We start from the raw sequence: 13763 nt of genomic DNA, 5'->3' as shown, positions 1-13763 counted from the left end.
GGTACCATACCCACACACTTAAGCAGTATTACACACACACACACACACACACACACACACGCACACACACACAAAATCATTTCTGCCCTTTTTATTGCTCATGAAAACCACACATTGCATGTTGTACCACCATACAGACCTTCAGAGGTGGTGGTCCAGATTGCTGTAAACACCAGTACCTCTTATACCCAGTAGCATGTCCTCTTGCACTGAGGCATGCCTGTATTCATTATGGCATACTATCCACAAGTTCATCAAGGCACTGTTGGTCCAGATTGTCCCACAGCGATATGATGTAGCTCACTCAGTGTGGTTGGTGAGTCATGTCATCCATAAACAGCCCTTTTAATCTATCCCAGGCATGTCTGGAGAACATGCTGGCCGCTCTAGTGAAGAAAACATGAAGCCAATCCCGAGTGGTCCATTCAGCACATTGCTGCATGGTGTTGTGGTTGTGAAGATGGACGTCGCCATGGACGTTGGGAGTGAAGTTGCACATCATGCAATCTATTGTGCACAGTTTGAGTTGTAACATAATGTCCTGTGACGGCATGAAAAGCATTATTCAATATGGTGGCTTTGCTGTTCGGGTTCCTACGAGCCATAATCTATAGGTAGCAGTCATCCACTGCAGCAGAAGCCCTTGGGTGGGCTGAGTGAGGTGTCGACATTTCCTGTCTCTATGTATCTCCTCCATGTCTGAACAAGATCGCCCTGGTTCATTCTGAGACACCTAGACACTTCCCTTGTTGAGAGCTCTTCCTGGCACAGAGTAACAATGCGGACATGATCGAACCATGGTACTGACTGTCTAGGCATGGTTGAACTACAGACAACACAAGCAGTGTACCTCCATCCTGGTGGAATGACTGGAACTGAATGGCTGTCGGGCCCCCTCCACCTAATAGGCACTACTCATGCATTGTTGTTTACATCTTTGGGTGCGTTTCGTGACATCTGAACAGTCAAAGGGACTGTGTCTGTGATAAAATATCCACAGTCAACGTCTATTATTCAGGAGTTCTGGGAAGCAGGGTGATGCAAAACTTTTTTTGATGTGTGTAGTATGTGTTGCTTGCACAAGTGACTTGTACAAGACCCCTTTGTAAACTGAATGCGTTTCCTCAGTAGTCTACTAATAAATCGAAGTCTGCCACCTGCTATACCTACGATAATCGTGTGATCATTCCATTTCATATACATACAAAGTGTTACACCCAGTTATTTGTATCAGTTGAATGAGTCCAGCTGTGACTCATTGATATTACAGTTGTAGGATACTTTCCTTTTATGTAGTGCACAATTTTACATTTGTGAACATTCAAAGCAAGTAGCCAGTCATTGTACTGGTCTGAAATCTTATCAAGGTCTGACTGAATATTTATGCAGCTTGTTTCAGATAGTTAGTGAAAGTGAAACACACAAATTCCAAGCTGTACAGTGGGCCATAAAGTAATGGCAGTTCCAATGTTATCCTACAGGAGCAAAAGCTGGGTTACCACAAAGGCAAGAAAATAAAATGCAAACAGCAGAGATGAGGTTTCTAAAAAAGACAAAAGGCTGCACAAGAAAAGAGATGACTAGAAACAAAGGTATTAGAACAGAATTAAATATTTTCAGCATGAATGAAAAAATTCAGAAAGGTCGTAAATATTGAAAATAACACCTCATGAGAATCCCATATCACAGAATTCCTCTGAAGATCCTGAACTAGAAGCTGAATGGGAAATGAGATATTGTAAGACCTAGAAAAAGATGGGAATGATTTTGTTTGTGAGTTCAGAACAGGCAACAGCCTAATCCTTGAAAGAAAGACGATGATGTTTCAGATGGTACTTTGTTATAGATAACTACATCATCTGTGAAAAGTCTGAGGTTACAGTTACTGTTGTCCACAAGATTATTAGTATAAAACATGACTAGCAAGGGTCCTGACCCACTTCTGTGGGCATGCCTGAAGTTTCTTTTACATCTGTTAATGACACTCCATCTGAGATAGCTTTAGATGCAGCCTTCCTACAAAAAAGATAGTCAGTCCAGTTACAAATTTCCCTTTATACCCTATACAATCATACTTTTGACAATAGGTGTAACTGTGGTACTGAGTCAAATGCTTTTTGGAAATTGAGTTATACTGCATCTATGTGAGTGCCTTGATCCTAGGCTTGCAGTACTTTGTGTGTGAAAAGTGCTAGTTTGGTCACACATGATGTTTTTGAAATGCATTCCAGTTCATGTGCAGAAGGTCATTCAGTTAGAGATACCCCATTATGTTTGAGCTCAGAATATGTTCTGAGATTCTAAAACTAATTGATGTAAAGGATGTTGGATGGCAGTTTTATGGACCATATCTCCTACTCTTCTTGATAGATGGGTATGACCTGCATTCTTCCAGCTACTGGATGTGGACCGGATGAGGTGATGTGGTTCACACTGCACTCTCATTTGGGAGGATGACAGTTCAGACCCACATCAGGTCATCCTGATTTTGGTTTTCCATGATTTCCTAAATTGCTTCAGGCAAATGCTGGTATAGTTCCTTTGCAAGGGCATGGCTGTCATCGCTTCTCATCCTTCCCTAATCCAATGGGACCGATAACTTCACTGTTTGGTCCCCTCCCCCAGATCAGTCAACCAATCAACCAACTGCACATGGTTTTTTGTTTGAGGGATCCACGATAGATAGTAGTTAAGAGGTGTTAACTCAGCTGCAGATGCAGTAGAGTGTCTGATAGGAGTGCCATCAAGCCCTGGAGTTTTTTCAATTTGAATGGTTTCAGCTGTCTCACTGCTCATTTTCCTCGCTTTGTCATTCTTACTTTGGTAATAATTTTTGCCATAAGTGCCTCTGTTCAGTCATATCAGTATTGATATCGACATCGTCAAAGAGGTCAGGTTTTTCTGTTGCTATTAGATCTAATATTTTTCCACCCTGATAGTGGTTCCAAACTATCTGTTGTAAGTAGTTGTCAGAGAAGGTGTTTTATTATTACTAGTCTGGAAGCAAAGCTACAGACATCTGTAGTAAGAATTCTAGTCTCCACCTTCTGGCTGCAATGTTGTGAATGGTGTAGCCTCCTTCTCTTGTTTTCCAGGATTGCCTACAGTTGAGTATGCTGCTACTCACGTTGCTGCGATGTTTGTGCTTGTTGTGCCTGTGGTTGCTTTCGAAGTGTCTACTGTCTAAACACTCACCCTAAATTATAGCCCTCATTGCCTTTGATACACACAATTGTTGTAGCAAGTTATTTCACTACTTTGTACACAGCACAACATATAGTGATAACTTGCAGAACCAACCCATTCCTTGCCATCCATGTGCCACTTATTAACTACATAATTTATGTCCTGGCTCATCTCCACTTGATAAAGTATGTCAAATTGCACCTCTTCTCTAATCGTGACCTACCTTGGCTATTCGTCCCTGGCTAAGATTGAAAGGCACACCATGGGCTTTGAGACTGGAATGCTTGCCCGGGGGCTGAGTTTTTTAGTCGCATTTTACCAGAAGAGATCTGCCTTTTGAACAGAGGTCACTTAAATTTTGCTCAGCAGCATTATTCCTTGTCATTGACCTTCCCTTCTTATCACCACATTGTTGAGCAGGGAGTGGGCACTGAACTTAATTCTAGCCTTCGCAACTTTATTTTGATACTTATTTAATCAGATGACCTGAAAAGAGGCCACAATGACAAGTGCTAAGAAAATTTTCTGCTGTACAGCCATCTAGTTCAATTCAAATACGGTCCTTGATGGAAAGACAAATATTGCTCTACACTCGAGGACAGTGATTAACTGAAGACAGCAAGTGAGGGTAATGGCAAGAGTTCGTGAATTCTTTTATTCTTGCCACACCAGCCACCTATGATTGGCAGGCTATCATTAGGATCTTGGATATCAACAGATAAAAATATATCCCCACCAGACAGAATGAAGGGGTTCTTAAAACATCATCACTTGATACAGGAGAGGCAGTTAGTAATTATTTCTATGAAATTTCTTATGGCAATAAAGACCTTATGCTGCTGTTCCAAAAGAAACTGCAAAAAAGGGACAGCTCGATTTTAGATGAATTGTAAAGAGCAGTACAACAGTCACTTGTTGATGTGGGAATTGAATAATGCCATGTCTGTCAGTAGAGCTCAAGTTGACATTGCATGGGGTATATTGTACCAAGAGAACTCCATAGCTGGTGCTTTTTTGGAAGTTTGCCAGTTTTCCCTCCTTGTAGTGTGCCCCCCCCCCCCTCCCCCACAAGCATTTAGCAAATTACTCTATCGATTGTGGCTTTAACTGTGACGTGCGTATGCTTTGTTCATCTCGTCCTTAATGTACCTGGAAATGGGTTCGAGAAAGTACTTGTACAGCTGGTATAAGAGACATGTAATAATCTTTTATCAATATCTGAAGATGGTAACTGTGCTTACTGAAACTGATAACCAACAATAAAAGTTCTAGAATGAAAGTCTCACTTTGCAGTGGAGTGTGTGCTGATATGAAACTTCCTGGCAGATTAAAACCATGTGCCAGACCAAGACTAACTCAGGATTTCTGCCTTTCGTGGGCAAATGGTCTACCAGTTGAGGTACCCAAGCAAGACTCCTGACCTGTCCTCACAGCTTCAGTTGGTACGCCACTTGCCCGTGAAAGGCGAAGGTCCCGAGTTCGAGTCTTGGTCTGGCACACTGTTTTAATCTGCCAGGAAGATTCAACAATAAAAGTTGTTTACAGGTGATATTGGCTAAGTAGTTCACATTCTCCCAAGTAACTATTATGGTATGTACAAGCAGTTTAGAGAAGACTTCAGAGAATACCAAATAACTTCATATGGGTTCCTATCTTACTGAAACTGATCTGTCACTCCCTGAGTTCAGAGGGTATTGTTGGCCCCCTTGACAGTCTGACACTACTTTAAGTGGCTATTCAAAAATGTTGTTGCATATATAGCTCTCTTATCTCTGTCTCTCTCTGAACTGTGCTCATAGTGCTCTGTGGCTGCATGTTACTTATACAGCAGTCATGTCGTGCAAAGCAGTTGCTCACTTTTTAGTTACAAATATGCGATGTGGTTCTGTTGGTGTAAAACTGTGTAACCATGCTAGTCAGATGTCCAGTGAGGCACTATTTGTTTGATTTATTCCTCCAGCCACACAGCTTGTCAGCTGCACTTAAGTACTGAAGTTGGAGGAAAGCGCAACAAGAACAAGCTTTAAATTTTTGAAGAGAAAGTGTATTCATTTCAGTCATACTCACAGTATTTAATGTATCTTAGTTGTGACTTCAGGGTGCTAGCCTCTACATCAGCACGTTTGCAGTTTCTGTTCCTCCTATTTGATGAAAGCTTTCTTGGTTTCAAGACATAAGTGTGAGAGCATTGAACATTGAGAATATTCTGAAGTGCTTAAACAAAAGCTAACTTCATAATAGGGTATCATCTATGGATCAGTTTGTTTTATCGGAAAATTTTTAATCCAGAACAACTTGTGACAATTACACTTACACAGAACTACCCAGTTTCTAACAATTCAGTTGCAGTTCCTCGGTATGAAATTTGCATTAAGGACAGTCAGCCATGGTCTCTTATGTATTTGGCATCATTGTTCACTGATCAACAGAGTGACTATTCATTAATAAGCCAGTAGTCAAAGTAATTAGAGGAAATAGTGACGTCACGATGTGGTAGACACTGTCTTCCTGCTAAGTTGGAACAAGCAGCTTCTGTGTTTGATCTGCAGAATAATTACAATTTTAAAGACACTTGGATACAAAAAGATGATTAATGCAAGTTATATCTTTTCGTAAATTTCAAAATATTTTAACATGTTAAGTTTTAGCAGTGACAAACCCAGGCAGTCGTGTTAGTTGCTCCCCTGTCTTCACAGAATAAGTTTAGAATATACATACATAGGGAATAACTGTCACACAGTTGGACAGGATCTCTATAACTCTCAAAGAAGATGTGCCCCTAAATTGAAATATCACACATATTCCAATTTTCTGGTTGTTCTATAGGCTATCCAGTGAATGCAGCAAACAGTGAAGTTTGTTTAGGGTTCCAAGATACCACTTTTTCCCCTCAGAAATCAGGGTAAGAGGAAATACTTCTATGTACCTGGTCCTGTCAGAATAAATGGTAGCAGTAAAATAAAAGTTTTATCCATTATGGATGTAGAAAACAGCGATTGTGACTAATAAAGGTTTTCAGAAATAACTGACCACTTGCCTTTTATGATCCCTTAATTTTCATTTATCATGTCTGGTTTCAAATCATTGTCTCATGATACACACTTTTATTAAAGTTTTAGTAGCATTGTAAGGTGTGTGTAGCTCTGGCAAGACAGAAAAAAAAGTAACAAGTTAAGCGTCAGATGTGATGAGTTAATAGGAGTTACTATCATGCCACAGACACAAGACCCCCCCGCAATGCTACAGACATTCATTGAAAGTATGTACTGTCTGAAAATAGCTTGGTAGGCAGTTTGAAACTAGTCCTTGTAAATAAAAATTGAAGCAGCACAAAGGGCAATTCTTTGCATTTACCTCTGAAAAATATAAAACAGTGTCAGTGTTACATATGTAGCAACCAAATAGGCTAATGCGGAAACAGCTGAATACAGCAACCAGTTATGTTCACTAATATCATTCTTTAGAGACAGTTATAGAAAGATGACAAAGAGAATGGCTGTAAATGGTACACTGGCAGCACAGCTGATCTCAAAATTTTGTGAGCACACAAATGTTATGTCTAAACTCGTGATGGAAGATGTAATGCCTACTTACACTGGTTTTGTGTTTCAGATATCTATATTTTTTATATTCTGTTGTGAAATAACTTTCTATCTCTTTAGGTTTTAACCTCAGTTTTACTATAGTATTCTATTTTTATTTTATTTCCTGTATTAGAGCAGTTTTAATTATCTCAGGGAAGCCTGTAATGCTGTAATGTAAAGAGTCCTGTAAGCAGTAACAAAAAAAAAAAAAAAAAAAAAAAAAAAAAAAAAAAAACACACACACACACACACACACACACACACACACACACACACAAAAAGCAGCCAGAGATAAGTCTTTTTGAAGTGCATATCTGCTACTCCTCATCTCTGCTATATTGAGAGTAGCAACTGTTCTTTTCTTAATATTGTCCTGTTTTTTTTATGCTTCCATTATAGTGTTGGCTTTGTTTTCTTGGTGGATTGAGAAGCTTTCCCCCTCCTCAGCAGTGCTAGTTTGTGCCGAGTCATTGAGCTGTTCCTTGGAAGACATTCAGTATCTCACCCCCTTCTATAACAGATTGCAAAATTTCATCTTCATTTACTTAAGAGGTAAAAAACCTATAGGAAACACCTCATGAATTATTACTATTTAAGTTGCAGAAGAAGCTGATACACACAGCTTCCTCAGTCCTTTATCTGAAAAATTTGTCATGAATGATTCAATATACTGTTGTTGAAACAGGTCTTGACCTATCTGTGACACTCCATAGTTTCGCTCATCACTTAGCTGTTCTCTTCAGTAATGGATATGTTATCAGCCATCCCATCTATTAGCTGCCCATCACTTAGATGAGCTTGAATATACTTTTTTTCCCAGTAAACAGTATTGTCATTCAGTGATTGCTTTAGCAGAAAGTACATATTTAGGGAGAAATCTGTACACAGGACAGCACTCAGTTTTAAGACACATGTGTCCTCGTGTGCATGCTTGAGCCTGCCTGCCTTTAGTGAACAGAGACAGATAAAATTTCAATGAGTGCTGTATTCTTTGTGCAGTTGGCATTGTACATAATTTGTTATTATTTAATTCACCTGAATTGATAATTTTTCTTCTTCTTCTTCTTCTTCTTCTTCTTCTTCTTCTTCCATGTAAGGCTAGCAACTTCGTGAACATAGCATCACTATGTTCTTGAGTTACATACAGAAGTTACAGCAAGACCACATTCTTGCCAGTTATGTAATTGTGACCTGCAAACAAGATTGTAAGATTGGTTTTGTTGCACCTTGGTTACCTTATGTATCCACCATCCAAGAAATGTTCTTGACATCTTAGTTAACATTACCTTTATTTCTTTATTTTGCAGATGACAAGACTGGAATGTTAATTTGTCCATGTGACTGTTTAGGGGCACTAGGACTGATTCATATTAGTTGCCTTGAAAAATGGCTGTCAACTTCAAACACAGATAAATGTGAAATATGCCAATTTAGATTCAAAATTGTACGGAAACCTGGTTCATTTTTGCAGGTGAGCAATATTTTGTGTCATCAGGTACTTTGAATGCGATAGTTTTAGCACAGACAACAAAAGGTACTGTTTTACATGCTCAGTAATCATTATGTGAGGCCAACATAATCTGAATGATAGCTTAAAAGTTCTACTCTTTGATAGGGAAGGGTGTAACAGCTTTACAAAAATAAATTAGATAAAAATTAGTTTCTGTTTTTGGCACTTTTAACAAGGAACCCATTCTGGAGTTAAAGGGTAGAGGAGAAATCAAAGAAAGTGGGAGAGATGACAAAACTGATAAAAACAAATTGTCCTATAATAAATGTGCATCCACTGAGGGTATAAAATTTAACAGTTTTTAACTGCACTGAGACAGGTAGACTTGCAGTTAGGGAAATTTTGGAGTGCAAACAGCAGCAACAGATTGCAAGAGTTGGGAACAGGAGTAATAAATAAGTGGTAGCAGATTTTGGAATATCTGGTAGCAGATTTTAGAATATCTGTTACAAACATAATCTAACTGTACACTTCACATGGGGATGTTGTGAGCCGTGGAATAGGCAGGATCTCTTAGATCACTTGCAGTGATCCTTTTGTAGAGCATCAAACTAGGCTGCATGTCCAGTAATGATGTACTGTGTCAGTGTAAATGTATCCATCTGGTCACTAATGTATTACTATTTATAAGTGTAGGTTACATTACAGAAAATCTGAAATTTCTATTCCAGTGGTTGAAGAGCAATGACAAAATGGGAGCAAAAACAGTGTTGGGGGATCTCCTGTGTCTTGCTTTACTTACGCCATTAAGTCTTGCCTCCGTCTATATATGCAGTTTTGGCGCCTTTATATATATGAGCCATGGAGCATGGGAAGGGGTAGGTCTTGCTGTGGTTGGTTGTTTCCTGCTGATGGTATTCCTCCTGTGGTGTGGCGTGACAGCAAGGTATGTGAATCTTTGTGGCAGTTGATGCAAGACTTCTGTAGTAGATATAATTATTGTATATTCTACTTGTACTATTAATTTCCTTTTTTTCTTGAATGTCATGCCAGTGGTGAATTAGAAGTAAAGCAGATGACCTGCTGATAAATCTCAACTATATTACATTATTCATATCTCAGAACATAAGTCATGTTAAAGAAGATATGGTTGCACCTCCTGTAATTGGTTATATCCAATAGGATTTATATGCAAAGCATTATTGACTGATGGTGCCAGTCGCCATTTATGCCACATCTCATGTTTGTCAAAAGTATTGATATTTAAACATTGCACAGTTAAAGTACTTGAGAACTGTACAGGAATGTTCGAATGTGCATCTAAGTAATAAATAATTATGACAATGATGAGCCAATAATGGCAAAAAGCCAAAATGAGCTCACCATGCAACTTTTATCGCCGGCTGCTGTGGCCGAGCGGTTCTAGGCATTTCAGTCTGGATCCACGCTGCTGCTACAGTCACAGGTTCGAATCCTGCCTTGCGCATGGATGTGTGTGCTAACCGTAGGTTAGTTAGGTTTAAGTAGTTGTAAGTTTAGGGGACTAATGGCCTCAGATGTTAAGTCCCATAGTGCTTAGAGACATTTGAACCATAACTTTTATCACTAAGAGTAAATATATAAATAGTGCGGCAAAAATCTTGTTTTTAAAGCAAAATAAAGAATTTTTGCTGCACTAGGTAATGTGACAAACTTGGCTCATCAGGAAAAGTGAAGTTCATCCTGTGGTTTTTTGTGAGTATTGTTGTCCTCGTAGGTAACAATATTAATGAAACCAATGTGGTCCTACTTCCCAATTAGGCTACAGAGAAGCAGTAGTTCAGTCACATATATCTTCATAATTCTTCCTGTAGAGGAACAACACAGTGAGAGAAAATTAGTAATGGTCTGTCAAATCATGACAAAACAGATATTAATACTGAAAGGAATTTAGGAAGTCATATTCCAATGTAGTAAACATAAGACTGAAACAGTGGACCACTTGCAAACAGGAGTTCTGGACCAGTAAGTAAATAGTTTATTTGTTGTTCTCCTCAGTCAGAAGACCGGTTTGATGCTGCTGTCCATTCTAGTCAATCGTATGCAAGCCTCTTTATCTCCAAATAACTGGTGTGACCTACGTTCATTTCAACCTGCTTATTGTATTCATCCATTAGTCTCCCTCTGCTTGAATTCATTGATGCCTCAGTCTCCTACCAACTGATTGCTTCTATTGGTCAGGTTAAGCCATAAATTTCTTGTTTCCTCAATTCAGTTCAATACCTTCTCATTAATTATGCACCCTACCCATCTAATCTTCCCTATTGCTTCTGTAGCACAACATTTCACAAGCTTCTGTTCTCTGAACTGCTTATTATTCATGTTTCACTTCTGTACAAAGTGACTCTCCAGAAAAGACTGTGTAACACTTAAATTGATAATAGATGTTAATAAATTCCTCATTTTCATAAATGAGTTCCTTGCTGTAGCCAGTCTTCATTTCACATACTCTCTATTTTGGCCACTTTCAGAATTTTGCTGCCCAAATAACAAACCTTATTTACTTCCGTTAGTGTTTCACTTCCTAAGCTAATTCACTCAGTGACCTGATGCAGACTATATTATGTTACAGCTGTTTAACCTTTGTTGATGTTAAGCTGATATGTTACACTATTCATTGTGTTCAACTGCTCTTCCAATCCTTTTTTGCGTCTGCCAGAATTACAACGTTGTCAGAAAATGTCAGTTTTTATCTCTTCTCCCAGAAATTTTTCTTTCCAAAGCTCTCCTCGGTTTCCTTCACAGCTTGCTCAATTCACAGATTGAATGACATCAGGGATAGGCTTCAACCCTGTCTCACTTCCTTCTCTACTACTGCTTCCCTTTAACAACTTGCAGACTGATTTCTGTATGGGTTATTAACCTTTTCCTCCCTGTATTTTGCCTCTTAACACCTTAAAAATTGCAATGCATGTAGTCCAGTCAGTATAGTCAAATGATTTTTCTAAATAGGCAACTGCTTAATCATGGGTTTGTCAACTTCCTATGATAATTGCTTGCCTTGCATGTTCCTACATTTCTCCAGAACCCAGACAGGTATTCCCTTAGGTTGGTTTCTACCAGTTTTTCATTCTTTTATAAATAATTTGTCAGAAATTTGTGACAGTGACCTAAGAAACTGATAGTTCCGGACTGTTACAAAAACTATACATACTATAACTTTTTGTACTGTAACGGTCTGACGACACATTACACATACTAAATAACATCCCACTCAGCAAAGAAAAATACAAAAAAGAATTACAAACAATACAACTCATAGCCTCAAACAATGGTTAAAACAGATATTTTACAAAAACTCAACCAAAAAATTAAAATGCAAATAAAGAAAAATGAAAACAAGTAGAGAACACAAATACCAAAGGACCCCACACACACCACAGCCCACATGGGAACACAAAACAGCAACACTCATGACATGAGTAACAGAAAAAAATGGAACACTCTCAAATACAAACACAAACCAACACACAAGATAGCAAATATATTAGAGAAACAGGGTTTTACACATAGCTTACAGAACAAGAAACACAGTCCAATCACATTTACAACAGACAAACCAGATAAATGCCAATGAGGGGTTATATACCAGCTAGAGTGCCCGAATGTAAATCACTGTATTTGGGGATGACAAGCAGGAACTTCAAAACTAGATATAACGAACATAAAAGAAGGTGGAAATATGAAAATAGCCTTCTACCTTCACTGAACACCTGATAAAACATAGACACAAACCATCCAACATGGAATGTGAAATGGCAGCTATCAGAGTGAATAATCACAACAAAAAGCTCCTGACACTACAACGAAACTTTCACATTAAAGAACCATTGCAATGGAAAAGGCACTCAGTGACCAAATCCATATAAACAATAACTCTGATCATGCTAGCCACCAAAACTATAACAGAGATCCAAAATGTAACCAGAATAAATCACGTGGGAAAAATATATCTAAAAACACAGATGATGTGACTTACCGAACGAAAGTGCTTGCAGGTCGAGAGACACACAAACATACACACGAAATTCAAGCTTTCGCAACTAACTGTTGCCTCATCAGGAAAGAGGGAAGGAGAGGGAAAGACGAAAGGATGTGGGTTTTAAGGGAGAGGGTAAGGAGTCATTCCAATCCCGGGAGCGGAAAGACTTACCTTAGGGGGAAAAAGACAGGTATACACACGCTCGCGCGCGCACACACACACACACACACACACACACACACACACACACACACACACACACACACACATATATATCCATCCGCACATACACAGACACAAGCAGACATTTGTAAAGGCAAAGAGTTTGGGTAGAGATGTCAGTCGGGCGGAAGTAAAGAGGCAAAGATGTTGTTGAAAGACAGGTGAGGTATGAGCGGCGGCAAATTGAAATTAGTGGAGATTGAGGCCTGGCGGATAACGAGAAGAGAGGATATACTGAAGGGCAAGTTCCCATCTCCGGAGTTCTGACAGGTTGGTGTTAGTGGGGAGTATCCAAATAACCCGGACGGTGTAACACTGTGCCAAGATGTGCTGGCCGTGCACCAAGGCATGTTTAGCCACAGGGTGATCCTCATTACCAACAAACACTGTCTGCCTGTGTCCATTCATGCGAATGGACAGTTTGTTGCTGGTCATTCCCACATAGAAAGCTTCACAGTGTAGGCAGGTCAGTTGGTAAATCATGTGGGTGCTTTCACACGTGGCTCTGCCTTTGATCGTGTACACCTTCCGGGTTACAGGACTGGAGTAGGTGGTGGTGGGAGGGTGCATGGGACAGGTTTTTCATCGGGGGCGGTTACAAGGGTAGGAGCCAGAGGGTAGGGAATGTGGTTTGGGGATTTCATATATATATAGGGAAACATTCCACGTAGGAAAAATATATCTAAAAACAAAGATGATGTGATGGTGGATGGATATGTGTGTGTGTGTGTGCGCGCGCGCGAGTGTATACCCGTCCTTTTTTCCCCCTAAGGTAAGTCTTTCCGCTCCCGGGATTGGAATGACTCCTTACCCTCTCCCTTAAAACCCACTTCCTTTCGTCTTTCCCTCTCCTTCCCTCTTTCCTGATGAGGCAACCGTTAGTTGCGAAAGCTTGAATTTTGTGTGTATGTATGTGTCTGTTTGTGTTTCTATCGACCTGCCAGCGCTTTCGTATGGTAAGTCACATCATGAGAGAGAGAGAGAGAGAGAGAGAGAGAGAGAGAGAGAGAGAGAGAGAGAGTGAAAAATATCAAACGATACACACAACAATAACAAAAGATGGCTGATAAACACACAGTGACAGCTGGCAATACTACACATCAAAAACATCTGTTGATCGCAAAATGGAAAGTGCAAGTGACGTAAGCGATGTGTTGAATCAAATGTAGGTGAAAGATTGTTTGAAATTGGCCAATTGGAGCAGGAAAACTAACGAATACATTTCCAGGGCCACACGCATGAGCAGACAGCGCTGGAAATCATAAGTAACACCAAACAATAATGTCACGTCACAAAATTT

The 13763-nt window shown here is 39.5% G+C and overlaps 1 protein-coding gene across 4 annotated transcripts in view; it reads left to right on the top strand.

Moving 5' to 3' along the window:
* Positions 1–13763, top strand: part of LOC124616201 (E3 ubiquitin-protein ligase MARCHF3-like) — a 66217-nt gene that overhangs the window by 31795 nt on the left and 20659 nt on the right. For 3 of the 4 annotated variants that reach the window (XM_047144504.1, XM_047144503.1, XM_047144502.1), the window contains 2 exons: positions 8078–8241; positions 8952–9166. In XM_047144504.1, coding sequence (XP_047000460.1) covers positions 8078–8241; positions 8952–9166 — 379 coding nt within the window. The remainder of the gene's footprint in view (positions 1–8077; positions 8242–8951; positions 9167–13763) is intronic. The other variant, XM_047144505.1, reaches the window with a different exon arrangement.

Source organism: Schistocerca americana, chromosome 5 (assembly GCF_021461395.2).
Source record: "Schistocerca americana isolate TAMUIC-IGC-003095 chromosome 5, iqSchAmer2.1, whole genome shotgun sequence".
Lineage (NCBI taxonomy): Eukaryota > Metazoa > Arthropoda > Insecta > Orthoptera > Acrididae > Schistocerca > Schistocerca americana.
Note: the sequence above shows the minus strand (reverse complement) of the source record. Positions and strands in the feature narration are given on the sequence as shown.